The following is a 25,366-nucleotide window of genomic DNA, read 5'->3' on the forward strand; positions in this document are numbered from 1 at the left end:
CCCCCTCTTTTTCCCGCACTGGAGACGGAAGTGGCAGTTCCCTCCGTGCAGGTCCACCTCGACCGCTGCCGTCGCGTTTGGGAGATCACCAGGACCGCGCTGCTCCGGACATCTGAGCGCGCCTGTCGTGGTGCCGACCGGCGCCAGGTTCCCGCGCCGACTTACCGCCCTGGGCAGAGGGTGTGGCTCTCCGCGAAGGACCTCCCGCTACGGTCCTCGGCCAAGAAGCTCAACCCTCGCTTCGTCGGTCCTTTCGAGGTCCTGAAGGTACTCAGTCCGGCGGCCCTGCGCCTGAAGCTTCCTGCATCCATGCACATCCACCCCGTGTTCCATGTCTCCCGGGTTAAGCCCGTCTCCCTCAGTCCCCTTATGCCTCCAGCTCCTGATCCACCGCCTCCTGTGCTAGTGGATGGTCACCCCCAGTGGCAGGTCCGCCGGTTGATGGGCGTTCGTCGGCGGGGCCGGGGATTCCAATACCTGGTGGACTGGGAGGGTTACGGCCCAGAGGAGCGTAGCTGGGTCTCCCGGCAGCTCATCGTGGATCCCGGCTTGATCACCGACTTCCATCGGGCCCATCCTGACGAGCCGGGTCGGCCTGGTCGCCGGGCGGCTCCCGTGGAGGGGGGGGTACTGTGAGGTTTCTGTCCTTGCTTTCTCACTCGTTCTGTTCCTTTAACCACCCTCGCTTTGTTTTCATTAATTTTTTCTGTCAAGTATTTCAATTCCCTCGTTCACACGTTTCTCCCCGTTGACGTCATCTGAGACGTCGCTGATTGGTTCTCTCACTTCCCCACGCTTATCAATCACATTTCCCAGCTGTCACTGCTTTTCAATCAATCGATCCCTCATTATTTATACCCCGTTTTCCCCACCCTAAGTTGTTGGTTCGTCTTGATTTGTCGCTGGATGTTTTTCCCCGTTGCTGCTGTTTCACTCTGCTGTTCTCCAGGAATTCCTAGAAGCCTTCGCTTGGATACCTGCTCCGTGGCGCGCGCTCGCCTCCACTGTTGTTCCTGTTCCTTTTACGCAGCTCGTCTGGGTGAGTTTTCTAGATTGACTGTCTTGACCTATTCCCGATTTTCGTGTGTAACCTTTACACTGAAGTCTACCACCTTTTTGTCAGACAGTCACTCACCCAGCCATTATCGATTTTGCTCTTTCCTTTATGGAATAATATTTTTGGGATCTTCCACCTCCCTCTGTGTGTTTGCTCACGCCGAAGATATTATTTCACATTTGGACAGTGTTTGGATTTTTGCTCACTGTGTGTTTACACGAAGATATTATTTCACATTTGGACGGTGTTTGGATTTTTGCTCACTGTGTGTTTACATGAAGATATTCACTTGGGCTGTTTTTGGAATATTGCACATCACTGTGTTGTTTAACACGAAGAATATAACACCCTGTCCTCCAGCTCGTTTCAAGTCTGCTCTGTCACTGACTCGTTCCCTCTCTCCCTCTCTCGGTCTTGCACAACATCTGAGAGATCCCCCGGGAGAGTCTGCAGAGCGGTACAGAGGTCTGCTCCTGCTCCCCAAGACTACCCTTCCGGGAGAAGCTGCAGAGCAGCAGAACTTTGCCCCTTGTTCATTGTACCTGTTCTTGTTGACCTGCTTTCCCTGTTTCACTTATTCTTATTACCAAATAAACAAGCCCTCGTATTTGGCAACTCTGAATCCAACTCTCTTGTGTCGTAGCGTTTGGGGTCGGTGTCAAACCATAACATAACCCTTGTGTCTGAAAACTAAAGTATTATACTCTTATTAGGGGACTAAATTGAAAAACTCCATAAAAAGATTATGTTGAAATAATTTCCCACTTTCTTTTCCATAAATATTTTATTCAACTTCAGCCCTGATCATAACCATTTTTTATATTATTTTTGTAATGAAATACTCCCACTTTTCTGAAAAGAGTTGTTAAATATGACAAAAAAAATAATATGTGGTGGTTATGATCGGGCTGAAGTGGAATAAACAATTTATGAAGAGTAAAAAAAAAAATACAAGATAATTAAAAGATTATGCCACATATTATGTTGGCTCATCACTGCAAAGTTATCAAACAAATACGAATCTGATCAGACACAAGGGTTAAGTTGTTGTTCCCTTTCTAATTTCCTCAAACATCTAGTCTAGTTAATGTGATCAATATTATTTGACAATTGATGCTTTTTGTTGGACATTTCAGTCAGTAGTGAGCTCATACTTTGAGCTCATACATTTTTTTTTTTTTTTTTTTTTATTATTGCAAAACAAAACTTATTAAAAGTCAGTACTCAACACACAATGTATAATGAAACTTTCAGTAAAGGTGGTTAAAATATATGCAAGTACAGAAACAGGATAAAACAAAAATAGTCAATAATAACATTTTAACCGTATACAGTGTATATCCAGCGAAGTTACAATTATATAAATGTTAGTATATAATATACCCCTAATACCTATTTTCTAAAACCCTACACACATATGCTCCAGCTCAAACCCCCCCCTCCCGGACCCCCTCTTGGATAGTACCTCCATTATCCCTCACTCCTAACCAGACACTACCATTATAGGCTAGCTTTTATTCTCTCCACCACTTCTAACCACATTGACATTTTGGATTCATTGAGCCCCAGAATTCTTGCTGTAGATATTTCTTGATATATCACATCGAGATATGTAAGAAACCACACTTTCCGGCACATTTTTTCCGGTTGAAACCAACGTGATGCGATCAGTTTTTTAGCTACTGTGATACCCGATAAAACCAATCTTTTTAGTTGTGGATTCACTGCAAACTCAAAAACATCATTCAATAGCAATACCGCGGGGTGTACAGGTATATTCCAAAATACGAGTATTGATAATTGTTGGGACACATCTTTCCAGAATGCCTTAACTGGTGGGCAGTCCCAATACATGTGCATAAATGTTCCTTCGTCCCCATTTGTACATTGGGAGCATTTGGAGTCTTGTATAAGCCCCATTTTGCACAGCCTTATAGGAGTCAAGTATGTCCTGTGAATATAGTTCAGATTGATTTGTTGATGATCCGGGTTCCTTGATGTAAGTCGGACATTTGCCCAGGCTCCTTGCCAATCAAAGTCATTTTCCAGGTCTGGTATATCCCTCCTCCAGACATTGTCTAGTTGAAGGGTTTCATACGAGGACGTTAGTAATTGATAATAAAAACCTGATACAAAACCTCCCAATGTATCTCTTTCATAGAAAAATTTGTGGTATCTGTGGTGTTCAATTGGTATGTGTAATGGAACACCGTGAGATCTCATACAAAGTCGTAACTGTATGTAAAAAAGCCATGTGGACTCGGTGAGGTTAAACTTTATGCATATTTCGACATAACTACAGAGGCCCTTGTTATTAAAAATATCCCCTAATGAGTGTATGCCTCTCTCTTCCCATATAGGGAATCTTATAGGTCGTTTTCCCATTAAGAGAGCATTGTTATTGAATATGGGAGTGTGATTATGCCATACTTGAGGGTTAGGAAATTTCCTTTGTGTTTCCCGCCATGTCCTGATTGCATGGGTAATTATTGGGCCAAATTCTCGCTCACAATGCTTGATTGAAAGTTTAGTGTATGCTATGTCTTTCAATCTCTGTGGGGCTACTATGTTTTCTTCTAATTTTCTCCAAGATACCAAAGCCTCGGGGTCAAACCATATCTTCTTCAATGGTCTTAATGTGAAGGCATTAAAATATTGTAAAAAATCTGGGACTGCCATGCCACCGTCTGCTTTATTTCTCTGTGCGGTGGATCTTTTTATGCGAGGTGGTTTGTTATTCCAAATAAATTTGTATGTGGAGGTTTGTAATCTTTTCCAGTAGCCCTCTGGAGGAGGTAACGGAAGCATTGAGCTGAAGAAATTGATTCTTGGTAATACATCCATCTTAACTATTGATACCCTTGCCTGTACTGAGTTTTTAAGTTTTGCCCACCTGTCCAGGTCGTCTTTGATTTTGTTCTGTATTTTTGTGTAATTGTGCTTCACCGTTTGTCTTATGGTGGGAAATATTTCCACACCCAAGCATCTGAAATGTTTGACCATGGGTATCGCACCTGGGAGGGTTGTCTCTTTTTTTGCACTGGTGTTAAGAGGAAGAAAAGCCGACTTAGGCCAATTTATTTTAAATCCCGATAAATCACCAAAGTTCTCTATCAACTTGAGTATAAGCGGCAATGTGTTGTTGGGGTTTTGCATGAACAATATTACGTCGTCCGCATATAAACTAATTTTATGATGTGTGCCCTTGATTACTATTGGTTCTATGTGTTGGGATTGTCTTATAAATTGTGCTAAAGGTTCTAATGATAGATCGAATAGTCCGGGACTAAGAGGGCAACCTTGTCTGGCTGAGCGTGATACCGGAAAGATATCGGAGATGAATGTGCCTGTTGTAATCCTGGCCGATGGGTCCTTGTATAGTACTTTAATCATATCAATGAAACCTTTTCCTAACCCCATCCTTTCCAATACTGCCCATAGAAACGACCATTCCAACCTGTCAAATGCTTTCATAGCATCCAGGGATAGTATCGCCTTAGGTGTGATGTCCTCTTTGTCTGTATCTAGTACGTGCAGTATTCGCCTTATGTTATCATTGATCAGGCGACCTTTTATGAAGCCTGTTTGGTCCGGATGAACTAAAGACGTCATATGCTTTTGCAATCTGATGGCTAATATCTTAGAGTACAGTTTGACATCGGTTCCGAGGAGGCTTAAAGGACGGTAACTACCGCACTCAGTGGGGTCTTTGTCTTTTTTGTGAAGAACTGAAATGAGTGCGGTATTTTGGTGTTCTATGAAGCTTCCCTCTTTGACTGAGTATAAGATCATATTTAGTAATAAGGGTCCAAATATGTCCCAGCAAGAAATGTACATTTCTGATGGGATACCGTCAATTCCCGGAGCTTTGCCGTTTTTCATTCCGGATATGGCCTTCTTGAGTTCTTCTAATGTGATCGGTACTTCTAACTGTTTAGCGTCTTCCTCCGTAAGTTTAGGGAGAGTAATTTGATTAAGATATGTGTCTAATTTGTCTTGATCAAAGGTCGTTTCTGAGTTATATAAATCGGAGTAGAATTCTTTGAATGTATCGTTTATTATTTTGGGTTCTGTTACTAGAGCTTGTTGTTTCCTAATGGCAGTTATATCTGCAAATTTTGCATTAATTCTTAGTCGCATGGCTAATAGGTGACTAGGTTTAGAACCTTGGAAGTACTGCTGTTGTCTAGTGCTGCGTATTTGCAATTCCGATTTTTGTCTGTACATTGCTTTGATCTCTGTCTTTAGAATGTTAACTTGGTTATCTAGTCTGGTAGAGTTGTTGTATTTTAAAGAATTAAAAAGCATTGAGTAAAGCGTTTCCATTTCAGACAGTTTTGTGTTTTGATTTTTGCGCAATATGGAGGTAAATCTATCCGAGAAATCCTTGATCATATTCTTTACCGACATCCATAATATTCTGGGATCTTGCACCGAGTTAGCATTGTCTTGTAGGAATACTGTGAGAGCTTCTTTAATTTGTGTAATGAATTCCTTGTTGTTAAGCAGCATCGAATTAAAACGCCATCTTGGGGCCCGGGCAGATAGTGTACCAAATGTTGCTTTCAGGATTAAGTAGCAGTGATCTGATAGCGCATTGGGTGTCATTTCCACTTCATATTTATCAAATATTCTCGGGGATGCAAAGACGTAATCAATTCTGGATAGTGTGTTGTGTCTCGCCGAACGACAGGAGTACTTGCGGGTCATGGGGTTAAGTGAACGCCATAAATCAGTTACTCCTGTTGATTTCGACCAATCTTTTAATGCTTTAGATGAATTCTTTTGTTCGCTTGAGAAGGAAAGGTAAGTTTTGTCCATCCTTGGGTTCCAAATGGCATTAAAATCCGCACCTATTATATATGAGTACTCGGGATGGTTTAACATTTCTCCTGTTAGTGAAGTGAAGAAACCCACTTCGTACAAATTCGGGGCATATACCGCTGCCAATGCAATTTTCCTGTTATTGTGTATAATCCTAGCTATAGTTATGCGCCCCTCAGCATCCGACCATACCCCTTTCAATTCGATATTTAATTTGCGTCTGACGACTATGGCTACCCCTCTAGTTCTCGTAGCAAAAGAAGAGTGACTAATATTATGGTATATGTTATCCGCTAACGTATTTATGTCTCCCTCTAAAATGTGCGTTTCGCTTAATAGAGCCACGTCCACATGTTCTTTTTTCATCAGTGTGAGCACGCTTTTGCGCTTGTGTTGTTTGTTTATCCCACCGGTGTTCCATACCATTATATTCAAACTAGCCATAGTCTATGCATGTTTTCGTGTAGTTTTTGGTAATGTTTCTGGAGTATGAAGCTACAATAGATGCACATCCAATTAATGAGGTCCCGTTGAGAGCTGAGCTTAAAAACATATATATATACAAATAAAAATCCCCTATTTTCCCCTCACCCAGAAAGTCGAACATGCCTGTGTTCCAAGAACACATCCTCCGCGATTGACTTTCTCCCATGGTCCACCGGATTGCCCAAACTGAGCATTGTAATCCTAATTTTCCTATGCTAATTGCCATAGGATCTAACATTTCCATTCTATTGCAATAGAATGTCGCTTTTGGTCTTGCACCTTCCCTTACTGTAATGAAGTATTGTGATAAATAACATAAAGATAAAAATAAAAAATAAAATAAAAAAAGAGAATAAACCTTCATCGACATATTCCTTTGAACCCTCCACTAACGTGTGGGGGGAAAAAAAGGAAAAGATTGTAGAGCAATATTGACACCTTAATGTGAAGAACATTGGAAAAGAATAATGTAAGTTAAAATATATTTAAAAAATATAGAGTAATATTGACACCTTAATGTGAAGAACTTTGGAAAAGAACAATGTAAGTTAAAATATATTTAAAAAATATAGAGTAATGAGAAGAAAAAATTAAATAAAATAAAAATCAATGGAAAAATATAGATAAGGAATAAGAGATAAATAATTATCAACGTGGAGAAGCCACTAGAACCGGTTTAACTGATTAGATAAGATAGAAAAGCAGCGCCTTTTAGCGCTTCAATGTGCCTTTAATGGAGTGATTACTTAAATTGTTAGAATAACCTTGCTGTGCTCATACGTTTATGTGTGGTTAATTTTAAAGTATTATTAAGGACTGATTGCACTTCATTTAATTTATTATCTGCTATGTGTATACACACCGAATGTTATTGTTAGAGTTGTATGCTTCGTTGTCATGGTGCCTTATATTCTAGAAGGTTGTAGAATATACTAGTGCCTAGACTATTTTACTTTCCAGAATGATCTAAGAGTCCCAGGGCATTTGAGCGATAAACCCAGAATATTCCAGATAGATCTTTTTGCAATGATATTTATTTGTCCCCTCTGAGACCAGAGACTGAAATTATAATGTATTATGAATCGTATTATACACAGTACACTTTGTTATAGACGACTTGCATATCGTTTGCTACTTTGATGAACACAACAATGTCATTCCAACACTGGTGGAATGACCTCATTGATGAACACAATAAAGTCATTCCAACACTGGTATATATTTAGAGAGAGGCTTAACTGTTTCTGCCATTTTCGTCATGCTTTGGGTTATTTGCTAGATTTTGATTCAGGAAATCCTCAGCTTCAAAAGGTGTATATGGACCTGACCTGCGGCTGTTATTGCCCAAGAATGATAACAGCGCCGGATATGCTAGCCTTGGCTTGTAGCCGGCTTTGTACAGCTTTTGCATCACATCTTTGTATGGTAGACGTCGGATGATGGCCTCTTTGCTCAAATCTTCGTAGATAAATATTGGTTTATCACCATACTTCAGCTTCCCACGTTGGTTGCGAGCATATTTGATGATGTCATCCCTTGTTGTAGTTTTCCGCAGAGTGACAATGATGACTCTCGGCCCGTTGATACTTTGCCCCTGGGAACCGATTCTGTAAACTTGTTCCACTTCTGGCACTTTGTTTGGATCGGTGTTATCCAAAATCGTTGATAACTCTTTTGGAAAGTTGATGTCTTCGCAGTTCACTGCTTCATCAAGCCCCACAATGCGGATGTTATTCCGCCTGTGGTAACGTTGGGTTTCTAGTTGCCTCTCCATCGCTTCGTTTTTAAGCCCTTGTATTTCCCTCCGATATTCCTCTTTCACTTTTTCCATCTCTTCTCCCATCTCTGTCATGCTACCTTCGTTCGCCTTGACTGCTTTTGTGTTTTCTGTCACCGAAATCTCCACTGTCGTGATTCGCTTTGACTGTGCATCGATCGCTTTCTTGACTTCTTCTAATTTCTCATCGATGCGATCGAATTTAGCCTCGATGCGATCGAATTTAGCATCGACGTTTGCCTCGAGCGCCTTGATGTGTGTAATCTGCAGGTTAGACTGTTCTACCATCTGTTCTTTCATCAGGTTAGACTGTTCTACCATCAGGTTAGTCAGTGTGTTGAAATCGGGTGGATTTCTGCTTTCTTCAGTTGGCGGCATATGGTAGATAGATGCAGTGACGTTGGAATCCATAAATCTGGCTGCTCTCGCTTTCACGGAGCTTGATTCTGTACCTTCTTTTATGTTGGTCTCTATTAACTCTCTTTCGGGGACCGTAATCGATGATCCCGGTAAATTGTCCTCTTCCTTCTCCTCCTCGGAGCTTGTCGCCGTCGGCTCAGAACCAGCGACGGTTAGGAAGTGTCTTCCTCGTTTTGTTACGTCCTGCGCCGTTGAAGTTGCCGTAGTTATTTTCTCTGCCACCTTTCTACCTTTAACCATTTTGTCTTTTGATATGGTTAGTAGAGGGTCTTAACAATACATACGATGTGGTCTATTCTCTTTCTTTACTGTCCAAATAATGTTTTTAAACGAAATTAGCGTTGGTGGGAGCGGAGCAATTGCAAAATGCGTGTGCTACATGTTGTAGCTAAACCGGAAGGCGAGCTCATACATTTATAGTTAAAATGATTGCAATCTTGTCTTCGTTGTGCATGAATGCGTGTGCTCACCACACACAATATGTGTGTCACTATTCTGGCAGTGGCTATATTGTTAATGAAAGGTCTGTTATTTGTTTTTTGTAAAAAGTTTTAGTCACTGGAAGTTCTGATACCCTAGAAAAAAATAAATTTTCATATTAAAGCCATGTTGTCATTTTTGTTCACACATTTTTGGAAATATGGTCATATACGAATTTTATTATTATTTTTTTAACAATAGTGTGTTTAACAGCAGGAAAAAAACATGTAATGTTATGATGTATACATATCAGCAGCAATATTTTAATGTAAAATGTACATTAATCAGTATTGATTCCTTAACTTTACAAGTTACAAGTAGATGTACAAGTTACAAATGTACAAGTAGAGTACCATTTAGATTATGGTTGAATAAACATTGATGTCTAACATTGATTCAATATAAAATCAACTAAAATGTGCATGTAGATTACCATTTAGATTATGGTTGAATAAACATTGATGTCTAACATTGATTCAATATAAAATCAACTAAAATGTGCATGTAGATTACCATTTAGATGATGGTTGAATCAACATTGATATAGTATCAGCTATGGTTGACACCTAACGTTGATTCAACGTTAGGGTCATAGACAACGATCTATATAATTTAGATGTCAGGCTTCAACATAGATTCAATATTTCTGCTGAACCCTATTTCAACGTTGATTCACTCATTTTTTGCTATCTGGGTAGGTAGGTAAGAATAACAATCAATCATCATAATCTGACTAGAGGTGAGTGTTGTTTAACAGAGTTTAGGGGATTGATTGATTGATTGATTGATTGAAAAGTTTATTAACAGATTGCAGAATGGGTACAGTACAGTACAGCTCAATACATACAATTGTTAAGAGGATGCAGACCTGAGAAAGACTTTCGTCTTGTTTCCATCAGGGTCCCCCATTTTCAATTCATCATATGACACACATGACATACAGATAGACAGTACTGCTACATCTATACATTTATGACATACCAGATTTTCAAATACAGTACTGTTTGTGATACTAAAAAAATCCAGAAGGAGAGTATATACATTTGACATAGAAACTGTGCATTGGGGGAGGTTGGGTAGGTGGGGTGGGGCTGTACATTGGAGGTGGGGGGGGGGGGGGGGGGGGGGAGGGGGGGGTTGGGTAGGGGGGGGGGACACTGTACATTGGAATACTGACATACATTTGGCATAGAAACTGTACATTGGAGGAGGTTGGGTAGGTGGGGTGGGGTGGGGTTGGGTGGGGCTGTACATTGGAATACTGACAAAGCCATGCTTGGTCTTTATTGTACAACTGGGTTAGGACATTTGTAGGGGCCAGTTTTGAATTGCAGTCTCCCGTAGGTGTTCTTTGAGAGTGTTTTTGAAGGTGGGTAGTGATTTACATTCCTTTACAGCTTTGGGTAGGGCGTTCCACATTGTTGTGGCATAATTGCGAAACGTGTTTAGTCCCTTGTTTGAGCCGAATCTGGGTTTTACATGATTTGTGGAGCTCCCTCTGGTGTTGTGATCATGGTATTCACTGACCTTTGGGAAGTATTTTGACATGTACATGGGTACCTTGGTCGTGTAGTGTATCTTGTAGACCAGGCCCATTGCAAGTTGCTGTACTCTGTCGTCTACTCTAAGCCATCCTAGGTTGGCAAAGTGTGCAGGGGTGAGGTGGGTTCTAGGAGTCAGGTCAAGCAGTAGTCTGACTAGTTTGTTTTGAGATGTTTGTAATTTGTTTTTTAGTGCCTTTGAGGTGCTTTGGTACCATGAGGTGCAACAAGCATAGTCGTAGTACCCTTGAATGAGTGCTCCTGCCAGAGTCTTCAGGGTATTCTTGTTTACCAGGGAGGAGATCCGGTACAAGAATCGAGTTCGTTGATTGACTTTTTTTATTACATTGGATGCCATTTTGTCACAGGAAAGATTAGCCTCTAGGATGGAACCCAGGTAGGTAATTTCATCTTTCCTTGTGACAATATTGTCACCCACTGTAACTGAGAAGCCGTCTGTTTTGCTGAGTTTGTTATTTGAACCGAAGAGAATGGACTCTGTTTTGCCCATGTGTAATGATAGTTTGTTGTCGGCGAGCAAGTGTGTAGGTAGGTAAGAATAACATTCAATCATCATAATCTGACTGGAGGTGAGTGTTGTTTATAAGAGCTTAGTTGAAGTGTGTAGGTAGGTAAGAGTAATGATTAATCATCAGCGTCAGTACGGATTATCTGCCAGAAATCGTCAATATCAGCAGTGCAAAGCAGAACATTGGTGTCCTGCAGCCGGAAACCTTTTATGTCTAATTATTTCAAATTTTTATATTCTTTTTATTTATTTATCATAATTGACAGCTGACGTTGCCCCCTAAGTATCTGGAACCTAGTCAGACTATTGAATTATATTGGACAGTATTAAAAAAGTATGGACGTCAATGCGATTTTTTTCTCATTCGCCTAAAAGTTGACTTGTAAGAAGTAAAAAGACCCTGGAAGTAACTTCTGCTGCTCAGATGGTCTAAAAACTCTCTGCCCATGTTTAGGTTCAGCCTTTGACCCCCTGGGCCAGTCTAAAGGACCCGCACCCCCTCTGGAGGCCAAGAACGAGGACACGTAAGTTGTTATCTCAGTCTTAAAATAAACAGTAGTTGTTACAAAGGGTCAGATTAAACCGAATATATATATATTTATTGCTTGAGATCCCTTGTATAATATTTGTATATCGTTTGATATCCCTTGTATATTCTTTGTATATATACACGGAATATCCCTTTACCTGGGTACAAACCAGACCATTATATTCGTTCTCCTATTGGACAGCGACCCCTAGGCGCCAACGACCATACCCCCAATGGCAAGTTCAAAGGCAACGCCAAGGCATGTCTCAACATGTCCAGGTTTGCGCAGTAATATGAGACAGAACTGAGGTTGGCACTAGATAATTCACCTTACGTATAAATATGGCGCAGGTGGAAACAGCAGCAGTTCGTTCATTACTAGTAAAGCCTTCACCACGAGTCAACGACCAAGTGAAGTGAGCAACCTTGCGTCTAAATAGAGCACTTAGAACATGTGCGAATAGGATAGTAAAGTGTCATAGTTTGGTGAAGTAACGTCAAGTTCAACCTAGTTTAATGTGACGGATAGTGCACAGGAGAATCTACACCGGCGAATGCAGAACCATTTTCTGGTTGGATTGTGTTGCTTTGGTACCGTGACTGCTGGAGCAGAGAACCGTCTACCCCACTATCGTGTGGGATCTACCCCCGTGAGGAGCATCCCTCGAGCCCGCCTCTAGGAGGAGGCTGGCTAGCTTTCATCCATGCTGTCGAGCATACTGGATTATAGCTGTTGCTTTGTCTACGGATCAAGGGAGTACTGTACCGACTCCCGTAGCTGGAACCCCCCCAGTGTCTCCAGCTGGTACTAGTGTGCCTTATGTAATTGCTATGCTACAGGTGGCGTCAGTTTAGACCCATCTTACTATTCTCATTGACTTACGCTCTTGACCTACTTTACGTGTGTTCTTCGCCTTACAAGCGCAAGTATAATTCTCAATATGTAACTTAACGTTGCTTGCTCTGATAATAATAAATCCCTCTAAATAGAACTTTATGTGTCATTGCCGTATTCTTGTGTGGGTGTTCGCCATATATATTCATGTACTGTATGGCCAGTAATTAAAGTACATAACTAAGTAGTGGTTTAATAATACCATACTCTCAATACAGTCAGGGAATTGTACCCCTCAGTTACAGTAGTCTCTCTTACTCCAGACTATTCTCAAGATAATTTTTGTGTCTTTCCCCTGAAGAAGAATAATCTTGTCTTCTAGTAAAATGGTGATGTTGGATATTATGATTCTAATGTCTCTGTGTCCTTTTAGGCCGGAGGAGAAGATCAAGATTCTGGAGAAGAAAGTGAATGACCTGATAGAGGAGAGCTGCATGGCTCACAGTCTGGGAGCCTCTCAGCTGGTCAGACTCTCTGCTGTCATTGGACTCTATAGAAACAGAACATCTAAGATTCACTTTGATATTTAACATTCATTAGGATCCAAAAGTACAGTTTTTTTAAGCATTTGATTGATTAAAAAAAATAATACAATATTGGATGTAAATAGGGTCTTAGTAATTTGGCAAAATCTGTAAAACGTATTTATTTATGGAGCGGAAGTAACTTGACGCATTTGTGGTTTTGCATGTCATCACAGGCTCTTGTGTGTGTGCATGTCATCACAGGCTCTTGTGTGTGTGCATGTCATCACAGGCTCTTGTGTGTGTGCATGTCATCACAGGCTCTTGTGTGTGTACATGTCATCACAGGCTCTTGTGTGTGTGCATGTCATCAGAGGCCCTTGTGTGTGTGTGTGCATGACATCACAGGCTCGTGTGTGTGTGTGTGTGTGTGTGTGTGTGTGTGTGTGTGTGTGTGTGTGTGTGTGTGTGTGTGTGTGTGTGTGTGTGTGTGTGTGTGTGTGTGTGTGTGTGTGTGTGTGTGTGTGTGTGTGTGTGTGTGTGTGTGCATATGTCATCACAGGCTCTGGAGAAGGCAAAGGAGGCAGGGAAGAAGGAGAGAGCGCTGGTGAGACAGAGGGAACAGTCAGGCAACGCAGATAACATCAATCTGGACCTCACCTACTCTGTAAGTAACGTCAGTCTACTAGACTACAGCACAACAGAGTAGACATACTTACACCACAACCTATATGCACATAATGTTAAGTGCAATTTAGAATTTTTTAGAACGTGGATTGTTCTAGCTAACCAAGACAAATTAAACTAATTAAATTAAATTAAACTGTTACAGTTATAATATACTGTATCTTTTTGTAATATACTGTCTTTTCTTGTAATATACTGTATCTTTTTGTAATATACTGTATACATTTTTATTTTATTTTTTTATCTTTTTCCCCCTCCACTTTCCTCCGATTTTCTCCCATAGTCGTATGCCAATTCCCAATCCCCTTCCTGGTCGCTGCGCACTTACCCCCCACAGTCAGATCATCTGGGAGAGTGGAGGCTATCACGTGCTTCCTCCGACACACGTCCAGCCAATCAACCGCTTCTTTTCACCTGGCAGCGCGGATCCTCCCTGAGAGGGCGTAGCGTGTGGAAGGATCACACTATCCCACTCAGGTCCTATCCGCGCTTAGCAGGCGCCCCGACCGAACTGTAGGAGTCGCTGTTTACAATGACCCGGACCCACCTCGCCAGCTTCTCCCACCCTCTAATACAGCCAATTGTATTAGTGTGAACGGCCAGCCAAGCTGGTGACAACCCCCGGAGCTGTGAGCTGGATTCGAACAGGCGAATCCAGCTCACAGCTCCGGGGTTGGTGACGAACGCAATCTCCGCTACGCCACCTAACCGCCACGCCACCTAACCGCCCTTACTGTATCCATTTGTAATATACTGTATCTTTTTGTAATATACTGCATCCATTTGTAATATACTGTATCTTTTTGTAATATACTGCATCCATTTGTAATATACTGTATCTTTTTGTAATATACTGCATCCATTTGTAATATACTGTATCTTTTTGTAATATACTGTACATGTTTATCTTTTTTACTCAGGTTCTTTTCAACCTTGCTAACCAGTTTGCTAACAATGAAATGTACCCAGAGGCCCTGAACACCTACCAGGTCATCGTGAAGAACAAGATGTTCAGTAATGCAGGTGGGTGGGACTGAGAGAAGATGGCTACTGTAAGTTTAGCATGTGATAGCATTCACTATCACAATTATGTTCTCATTTAAAAAACACTTTAACCAGTCACACAAGCCAAGATCAAGTTTCAAGTTCAAGTTTTGTTTCATTTGTCACATAAGCTATTTTAGTTAAATGCTTGGTTCTGTATGACCCTCCTGAGATTGTGCTCCAAACAATATACAAAATGTACAATATACAAAACTAAAATGTACTAAATGCAAAAATGAGGTAGAAGAGGTATTCATTTTGTAATCCCTCCTTTAATACTGTATTTAAAGATACGTTTATAGAAAGTAGCATTTAGTATAATATTTAAGTGTTTCCAACAAATTCATTGCATTTAACTTAAGCTATATTGCAAAGAGCATGCTGATTGTGTGTTTTGTTCCATACTACTTTGGATGTGAATTTAAGGGTATTTCTTTTTGTATCTGTAACGTTAGGTTATGACTATAACCAAGTTCTGTTAACACTTAGTGAACGCTCAGCGTTTCATTGCATATATCTCGCTTCAGCATATATACACTGAATAATTTCACAAATGTACCTTTAAATGCCAGCATTCATCTGGCCACACCCCCATCCGCTTACCTATATAAGCAGGGATGGTGCCACACACTCATCTCCTTCCCAACAAATTTCACCACAATGAAAAATCAAGGGCCGCAGCGGCGTCTAGACGCTGAGCGTTCACTAAGTGTTAACAGAACTTGGTTATAGTCATAACCTAACGTTCTGTATCACACTAGCTCACGCTCAGCGTTTCATTGCATAATAGGAGCTGAGCGGGAGCTAGAAGCTCGACAAATGTACCCCGCTGAGGCCCCCCACAACCATCAGATCAGGGAGGGCCGAGCCCCCCCGACCCACCCTAATGGAGGGCACCCCCCCTAATGGTGGCTTCACGGGAGGGCGACGGACCCGACCGTGCGAAGAGGCACTCAAGCAACTCAATGCACAGGGTGAGCAGACCGTGGCTTGACCCCACGACTACACACACGCACAACCCGCATGCCACCCGGGAACGAACGGAGGGATAAACCTCGTTACTGCCCCCAGAATCACGGGGTCAAGGGTAAACCCAACCCCGTGGCAAGGCCGTAGCAGCGGAGCGCGAAGGAAGACCCAGACCCACCAAAGGGACTGGACCCCCTGGAACGGGGGCCCAGAGAAGTCCATGATGCCAGCATCAAGACCCCACCAGGTGGGCACGTAGTGACCCCGCCCCCCACATCGCCAGCGTATTCGGACAAAGGCCCCTCAGCCGAGCGGGCCCTGTCCCCCCAATAGTACACCGCCTGGCACACTGACCCTGCAGAACAGGCAGTCAGCATGGCCGTAAGCACACAAAAAAGGTTAACCAACGGAAGCAGGCAGCGCACCGGGGAAAAACCAGGCAACAGGCTATTAACCCTAGCCTGGAGACTGCGGACGAGACAGGCGCCAGAGGGGACAGCTGAACACAGCCGCCCCGGCGGAAGGAGCGTAAGCTGGCGGTGTTGCATGACCAAGCCTCCATTTAAAAAACCCCACCCAGAGGGGTTGAGGCAGAAAGGCTGACACGATTGGCAGACGTCATGAACGTGCAGGGGCACCCTCAAACGGTGAACCCGGGAGTTGACACTGCTCCAACACACCAGGGAATCAACCACCTCGGCGTTACCCAATGCGGTGGTTGTTCCTATAACCCCTCAAGAAAAAACTCCAAAACACACCTGCGGGTATACACCGGCTATACCGCAGTATAAGTGTTTCAGTTTTCAAAAAAGGGTTAACCCAGGCCTACGGGTCGACGAAACATTACTTCGGACCGGGCCTGGCGATACGGGAAGCACAGGGTCACCAGAGGAGGTCAAAGACCACCCCAACAGGCCCCTCTTCGCCATGCGTGAGAGAGGAGCGAAAAAGAATGGAGAACCAACCCCTAAGCACACCGTACTTGGTATTCCCAGGCGGTCTCCCAACCAAGTACTAACCAGGACCAACCTGTGTAGCGGCCGAGATCCGACGAGATCGAGCGTGTACAGGTTGGCATGGCCGTAAGCCATTACGACAGTGCTGAGTAAAAACGTACCCAACCAGGGTCTCCATAGTGCTTAACCCTTTGACACCCGGACCGACCTGGCATTTTTCCCCCTGAAAAAAGCCCAAGTCCCTCAGGGTACCAGAACAGCAGATCTGCATCCCCGGCGGACAACGGGTTCAACTGATCCGGACCAGCGTGACCAGAACCAGTCCTGTGCCCTAACCACGCCGACATGCCTACTCCAGGAGAAAGGGCAGATATGCGTGTTGATCTTAACATGAAAAGAAGGCGCCACCCAGACGTTCGGGCGAACCGCGCCCGGTGGCCCACCCCCAGGGCGTGAGACCCCTCTACATATGTTCAGATCCATTCCATCACCATCCCCCAGACATGAACGAGAATCCGTCGATAACCAACCCAGGTCGTGGGATGTGGTCGTCGGAAGAGGAAAAACCTCCATCTCAGTTGCTCTATAAAAACGCCGTTTTAACCTCAAGCAACCAAGGCGTGCCAGTCAGTCGCCTTTTTATAGCGAGCTAGCACTATACGTGCGTCGGGACACACCCACATCAATGAACAGGCTATTTAGACCTGTCATTGAATCCCCAAGGCGCCCAGGGGAACGACAAGAGGGGTGTGACACTTCCTAACTCCAACTCTTTTTTTAATAGAAAAGAAGGAAGCACCAACAGTATGTATCCCAGTCTACACAGCCGGGGGTAAAAATATTTCACATTTTTACATCCCACCACCCTCCCATAGGAAGGAGACGGGAATCCCCAGAGAGACTTCCCACGCGAGCTGTACAGATTGAAAAGAATATATTGCACCTTGAGCCATGTAAAAAATTGGTTTTTAGGGCTCTCCGGGGAAGAGGCACTGAACCCATACATTACACACTCAATAATCGAATTGAATCGAATACATACACAATAGAATAGGACACCTTCTAGAGGGTCCACTCACTTTAACAATCTGAGGAGGAAGGCTCTGTACTCTGATGGAGGCTCCCTCACATGGAAGGAGGAGTCCGAACTCACAGAAGGCCCGAATAGGCGCTTGGTGAGGAGGAGCCCTGACCACCCCCCCGAAACAGATCCATCACATGGACCTGAACAGCACACGGAAGTCCTACCAACAGAGACGCGCACGGTGACGTACTCTATGGCGGGGGAATTTCTGCGGTGCACACGCCCAATATTCCAGGCCGTGGAACCAGGAAACTCCCCCCCCCCCCCCCCCCCCCCCCCCCTCACCCCGTAACGTGCCGAACCGCAACGTGACAGGAACCTTGAAGGACAGGGGGTGTACCCCTGACCAACAGAAACAAGGGGGAGAGGAAAGGTTACCAGTTCACCCCTTTACGACCCCACACCCATGATACGATGTAATGACAAAAAGAGAATATGACACAGTCATAGTCAGCTATATGAAGCGTTTGACAGCTTCACACAGCACATGAGCTAACCTGCTATCTGATTTTTACTAAGGAAAAAACACAGAATAGAGAGGGCTCTCTAAGAGCCCCGGTCCAACATACACATGTGCTTCTGTGGCCAGTCCAACCCAGTTGTAGGTCACATGACACACACAACCCATCATCACCTACAAAAAATGGCAAAAACACTCTACTAGGAATGCCGTTTTTCATAATGAGAGAATACATAATTCTCGATTAGTATCGGCCACAGGCCTTGCTAAGCACACACGACAGCGACCAAACAATCTTTTCTTTTAGGAAAATAAAGTTTCTCCAGCAGTCATAGCACAACCTCAGCAATCAAGCTATGTAAGGGTTACATCGCATCCCTACCACACAAAGACACAATGTAGTGCAACAACATGTCTGATAGGAGGATGAAGAAGTCCCCAGGGAACCGTGGGGAAAAACACAATCCTCCTACTTTACCCTTAATACGGCCAGTTAAAACAGGAACCTGTTAATAATATGTGAACACACTGTTCATTGTCATCACAGGCTGAGAAAAGAATATTCTTTCACTCATTTGTCACTAAGCATAGCTTCATAGGTTAGTTACCTTAGTTGTGAGTACACGGTACATAACAACACACATGATGTTTGTCACACAACAACCAGATCATTTTCACATCTGTAACAACAACCCGATTTGCCCGGAGAAGCGAATTACCAGTGACAAGACAGTTCACACAAAACTCGCGTCGTATCCCAAATGCAGTGCAGCAACACACGTTTTTGGAAAACAGCGTTATTTACAAAACATGTAGAAGGTAAAGCCGGAAGACGCGTATAAGGTCTGGTCAAACCTTTGTCCTACCCGGAGCGTAGATCAGCGAAGTGCAGTCTCAAGACACCGTAGAACACAGCCATCCTGTGTTGTTCGATCTGGGCAGCGTCGCCGCTCCACCCGTCGCTACGGTCCCTTTTGTTGACGCAATCCTTGCAGTCCTGGCTCAGGGCAGGGTCGACGAACATCCCCTGTCAAAGATGACGTCGTAGTCAAGAGTGTAAAACATGTTATAATCAAAGCACGTTCAACAGAGTAGCATTAAGCTAACGGCCGCTCCAACCGTCGGTCGCTACTGCCCCTGCTCGCGAGACGCCGAGCGAACGGCGCATGCGACCAGAGGGGAGCTCGCGGCGGCGCGCGAGTAGCCGGAGCTACCCCGCGCTGGCCTTGTCCGATAGCAGCAAGCTAACATTTCCTAGTGATCACAACAGGCTAGCGCCGCAGCTAACAGCTGACTGGCTAACAGTAGGCCCAACCTCTGTAGGCCACGCAGTGATCCCAGCAGGCTAACGCCGCAGCTAACAGCTGACTGGCTAACCGTAAGCTAAGCAGCTATCACCTGAACTTGTACACAATGATATAACACTCACCCAGACAGGCCGCCGTTCTGAAACCCTCCTCACTTTTTAAGAGAAAAGAGAAACAAGATGTCAACACAGCTTTACAACGGTGATTTTACCAACACCCGACGGAGTCAGCACAATACCAAACTGGCCTGTGTAGCTGACTTGAACATAGATCTTCCGCTATCGAACATCTTATGCACATATCTCCTCGTGAAGGAATACTCTCATTTGGATATGAAAGAAGGGGCTACACGGTGACAGAGAGATACCCACTCATCCAGAAAACACAGGGATCACCAGTGTTAATGGTCGTGGCCCACTAGTTAAACTACAATGGTCTTCAGACCAAGGTCTTCTGTCGCCTAGGAGGCTGAACAAAGGACCCTAGCCTGGGGCCGGTTTTCATAAACATTGTCAATTAGCCCCCATAGCACTAACAGACAAGTGAAGCCTGCCAGCAACAGTACTCACCCAACCTGAAACCCACCGCTTCTCACAACAGCGGCGCGTCCTACAGTTCAGCTGTGGCCTGAAAGGTTTCACCCCAACCAACACAACAAGGAACTGCAGTTGAGAAGCATGCAGCGGCGTGCTCCCAATACGAAAACCGGTGGAGGGTTTTTAGAATGATCACCATCTTCCAGACACTCCAGTGACGAAGACAACATCGCCGTATTTTCTCGAAAATAGTCAGAGAGAAAATAAAGATATGATGTCAACGTATCTCCTTGTTCTTCCTCTCCTCGTAAACATTGCTTTTCCAGCAAATATTTTTCTCCACGTCAAGTGGGCATATGAGCAACACGTTGCTTGTGATGAAATTTGAGAAGGAGATGAGTGTGTGGCACCATCCCTGCTTATATAGGTAAGCGGATGGGGGTGTGGCCAGATGAATGCTGGCATTTAAAGGTACATTTGTGAAATTATTCAGTGTATATATGCTGAAGCGAGATATATGCAATGAAACGCTGAGCGTGAGCTAGTGTGATACAGAACTTCCCCCCGGCTTGGTGGTGAAATAAAGATGCGGTTATGTTTCGTACAGGTGCTTTTATTTATTTTTTATTTTTATTTTGCATTTCAGCATAGCATCACTGTCGCCTTTCTTTGGTAGTTGTCGTTGCACCGTAGTTGTACATGTTGTGACGGTTGCATCGTTTGCTCCGTTTGCACCGTTTTGCACCATTTGCACCGTGAAAACTGTGACAGTCAAAAACACAAACATATACAATTAGTTATATTGTTCACAGTTCAATATTGTTCACAACAAAGCACCTAACGTGTTCAAACAAACATTTGAATTTAATGATATTATTGAGGGTGAACTCGTCTTCCATAATAAAGGCATTTAAGGAAAAATAATGATAAATAGTAACGTTACTTGTTCTGCAGCAGGTGCCTTTGATTAGAACCTAATCAGTGAGTGCACCACTTTACATGTTTACCACACATAAATATAGACCTCTTCAACAACAGTAATAATAATAATAACAATAATACATTTTAGTGTTCGACGTACCTTATTCCGCTTTACCAAGGGGTGTTATTTACTGAAGTAAGGTCCTTATATTCTACATAATTCGCTGTCTGCTCCATCGTTGTCTCTGAGTTACTTCCTGCCTTGGTCACACACAGGATGCTGTGACCTTTATACTATAGGAAAGACGAGCTCTGCCCCCATGTGGACACGAAATGAAAATGCACAAGCGGCTCTGAAATATTCTTTTCTTAAATAGAAAGCTCAGTATTCTGAGCTAATAAAGAGAAGTCGATCATCTAGACCACTGTAAATTAAAGCTTACTGACAATAAAGATGATAGGCATCTTTACCCTTGGCGGTCAGTTACACTCCCATCAAATCCTGCTATGACGGATAAGCACAATTTAGAAACAATTAATTTAGTCATACAGGATTTCCTTTTAGATTTCACATAACAGATCAAAATAATACAATTCAAGTGTCTCTATACTAATTACTCTCGAGGAGGAGTACCAATTTCTGGATCGGTCGCTCGAGGACTGAAGGTCTGGTAGAGTGATCTTTTCGCTCCCCAGTCTGTATTTTTACTCGACGTACTAGACCGTCGCTCTCTTGAGTGGCTTCGACGACTCGACATAGTTGCCACTGGCTTCTTGGCAGGTTACTGTCCTTGAGGATGACTATGTCGTTCACCTTGAGGTTACGCCGTGGTACGTGCCACTTCTGGCGTGTAGAAATGTTCAGGAGGTATTCCTTCTTCCAGCGGCTCCAGAATTGTTCGATTAGGTACTGGACTCTGCGCCATCTCTTGGTTGCATACATGTCCTCTTTAACAAATCTCCCAGGGGGTGGAAGAGCGATTTTAGACTTCATCATGACGAGATGGTTTGGTGTTAAGGGTTCTAGCGCCATAGGGTCGTTGATACCATCTACTGTCAGTGGTCGGCTGTTTACAATAGCTGTAGCTTCATAGAAGAGTGTTCTAAGGGAGGCATCATCAAGTCTGCCTGGACGCAGAGCGATAGTGGCGTTCAGCACATTTCTTACTGTCCTGATTTGACGTTCCCAGACACCACCTGCATGGCTGGCGGATGGAGCGTTGAAGACGAATTCACACTGTTTCTCTGCTAGAAAGATCTCCAGTAAACTGGCATCACATTGTTTGAGTGCTTCTTTAAACTGGTTTCTAGCTCCCACGAAGTTAGTACCGTGGTCGCAATGAAGTTGCCGAACAGCTCCTCTGAGGCTGATGAAGCATCTCAAGGCGTTAATGAATGAGTCTGTTGATAAGTCTTCAAGCATCTCGATGTGGACAGCTCGTGAAGCCAGGCAAGTTAGTATCAGGCCATACCTTTTGTACTCCTTCCGTGCCTTTTTAATCAGGAAGGGGCCGAAGCAGTCCATGCCACTGTATGAGAAAGGCGGTGAGTCTTCCACACGCTCTTTAGGGAGTTCAGCCATTTGCTGCTCTTCAGTAGGTCGTCGGAGTTTCCTGGATCGTACACAGTTGTGAATCAGCTTGGCTACTAATTTGCTCCCACCAATGACCCAGAATCCATTTGCTCTCAGTTCCATTTGAGTTTGACTTCGGCCTTGGTGACAAACTTGAGCGTGGTGATGAGCCGTAATTAGCTTGGTGATAGGGCTGTCTTTTGGCAAAATGATGGGATGTTTCATTTCTTGACTGAGGGATGAGCGTCTCAATCTTCCACCAACACAGAGAAGTTCTCGATGCAGAATTGAATCAAGGGAATGAAGAGCACTTGAACTTGGAAGAGCATCTCCTTCCTGGCATCTCTTAATTTCCTGAGAGAAGGCTTGCTGCTGGACGAGCTTGATCACTATTTTGGCAGCTCTTTCTCGTTCTTCGACTGTCACCAGTTTGGTGTTGTGTACTTTTCCCGATCCCAGCCTCTTGATTCTTGCAACTACTTTCAGGATCTTTGACCATGAAGAGATCTGATTTAGGCGAATTAGAATGTCTGTACAATTGTTAACTTTGGTTGTGAAAGCTTGGACAGCCTTAACCTCAGGATCGCCGACGAGTAGGTCTGCGAAGGGATTCAGTTTGGGATGTACTTCTTGCTCCCAGAGAAATGTAGGACCTGACATCCAGTTTGTTGAAGGAATGTGAGATGCCTGAAGGCCTCTGGAGGCATGATCTGCCGGGTTCTCTGCTGTTTCGATATAGTGCCATTTACTTGGGTCAGTGTTTTCTCTTATCAGTTGGACTCTGTTCGCGACGAACACATGGAACCTTCTTGCCTCATTATTGATGTAGCCCAGAACTACTTGTGAATCTGTCCAGAAGAATTCTTCATCGATCTTCATCTGCAGTTCTCTTTTCAGCAACACACTTAATTTGGTTGCGACCACTGCCGCTGAGAGCTCTAGTCGTGGGATGCTTGAGACCTTTGTGGGTGCTACTCTTGCTTTGGCCATCACAAGACTGGAGTGTACTGTATCTTTGTCATTTTTGTACCTGAGGTAGGAACAAGCGCCATACCCCATGCTGCTGGCATCAGCAAAGTGATGCAGTTCCGTCTTGATGATTTTGCCGAAGTCATGTGGGTGGTAGCATCTAGGGATCGTGAATTCCTTTAAGTTATATAGCCCGATCTTCCACTCCTCCCACCGTGGCTTTAAGTCATCTGGCAGTGGATCATCCCATCTTATGCCTCTGCGGCATAGTTCTTGGAGTATGCGTTTTCCGCTTAGGGTGAATGGGGCAACAAACCCGAGTGGGTCATAAAGAGAGGCGACGATGGAGAGGATTCCTCGACGGGTTGAAGGCTGGTCTTTCATGTTGACATTGAAGCTGAAGGTGGCGTTGTCTATAGACCACTGAAGGCCAAGTGCATGCTCAGTTGGGGTCGCTTCCAGCTTAAGTTCGAGAGGGTCAGTGATTGTTGCTCTTTCTGAGGGTTTCACACAGTCGAGGACGTCTTTGTGGTTAGAGTTGAATTTGTGGAGGCGTAGGCCTCCTCGTTTACACAACTTTTGTGCCTCGATGATCAGTTTCTTGGCCTCTTCGACTGATGAAACGCTGGCTAACCCATCATCAACGTAGAAGTTCTTCTCAATGAAGGCTGAGGCTGCTGGGTAGTCTTCTCTATGTTGGTGTGCCATGTACCTTAGGCCGAAATTGGCACATCCAGGAGACGAAGCAGCTCCAAAGAGGTGAACTGCCATCCTGTATTCCTGTGGTTCCGTTTCCAAATCACCTTCCCTCCACCACAGGAACTTGAGGTATTTTCGAGAGTCAGGGTGGACGAAGAACTGGTGGAACATTCTTTCCACGTCGCAGATTATGGCCACGTCTTCCTTTCTGAAGCGGCATAGAACTCCTATTAGGGAGTTGATTAAGTCGGGACCGGTCAATAGACAGTCATTTAGGGAAACTGCACAGAATTTAGCTGAGCAGTCAAACACGACCCTTAGCCTGCCAGGCTTTTGAGGGTGGTAAATGCCGTGATGAGGAAGGTACCAAGCGGTCTCTCCATATGAAGTGGTATGGTCAAGTTCTGCGTCACCTTTCTCGATGATGTCTTTCATGAAAGCCTTATAGCGTTCGTGATACTCTTTATCCGTCTTTAGCTTCTTCTTTAGAGACTGGAGGCGGACTGTAGCTAGTCTCTTGTTGTTTGGTAGGGATGGTGGGCTGCTACCCTTGAAAGGTAGAGGCATCTCGTAGTGTCCATCTTCTTTCTGTCTGATGTTCTCACTGAGGAATTGTATGAAGTGAACATCTCCTTGAGACACGTACTTGTCCTCGTAGTTCCTTTCAGAGAAGTCCGACTCAAGTACTTTAAGGACATCTGTTGTAGACAGGGCTGGTATTTCTTTTACTGACACTCAGGGAACAAACTTAACTTTTTGACTTACCAGCCATTTGGCTGGTAGATTTTAAAAACTACCAGCCAGGCAGATTTTTTACCAGCCAAAAATGTTAAATAGCTTTTTAGTATATCGCCATGTGTTATTATTACTATATAATACTCTCATATGCTATTTTCAATTAATATCATAAACAACATAAGGAATATTAGCATAATTTTGAGTGGACTGAAGGAATGAGTCAGCGTTAATAGTTTTAAATGCAAATAATTTATTGAAACATAGAAGTGGGGTCGGGGACACACACACTGTTTCAACTCACCACCCCCGCATCATATTGTAGTCTAGTCTGTCTTCAAACTTCCACTCCTCTCGAAACCTTTTTATATTTGAATATCAACATTATCTGTGCATCCTCAGTAATCCTCAGTTTACTACAATA

The 25,366-nt window shown here is 43.8% G+C and overlaps 1 protein-coding gene across 1 annotated transcript in view; it reads left to right on the forward strand.

Annotated features, from left to right (window-relative positions):
• The window catches only part of LOC311228495 (intraflagellar transport protein 88 homolog), a gene marked incomplete at both ends in the record, with an annotated part of 245,256 nt that overhangs the window by 40,061 nt on the left and 179,829 nt on the right, over positions 1–25,366 (forward strand). Inside the window, 4 exons of the mRNA XM_084314399.1 lie at positions 11,569–11,638; positions 12,912–13,002; positions 13,565–13,669; positions 14,610–14,712. Coding sequence (XP_084170525.1) covers positions 11,569–11,638; positions 12,912–13,002; positions 13,565–13,669; positions 14,610–14,712 — 369 coding nt within the window. The remainder of the gene's footprint in view (positions 1–11,568; positions 11,639–12,911; positions 13,003–13,564; positions 13,670–14,609; positions 14,713–25,366) is intronic.

Source organism: Notolepis coatsorum (genome assembly GCF_963971535.1).
Source record: "Notolepis coatsorum genome assembly, chromosome: 5".
NCBI classification, from domain to species: Eukaryota; Metazoa; Chordata; class Actinopteri; order Aulopiformes; family Paralepididae; genus Notolepis; species Notolepis coatsorum.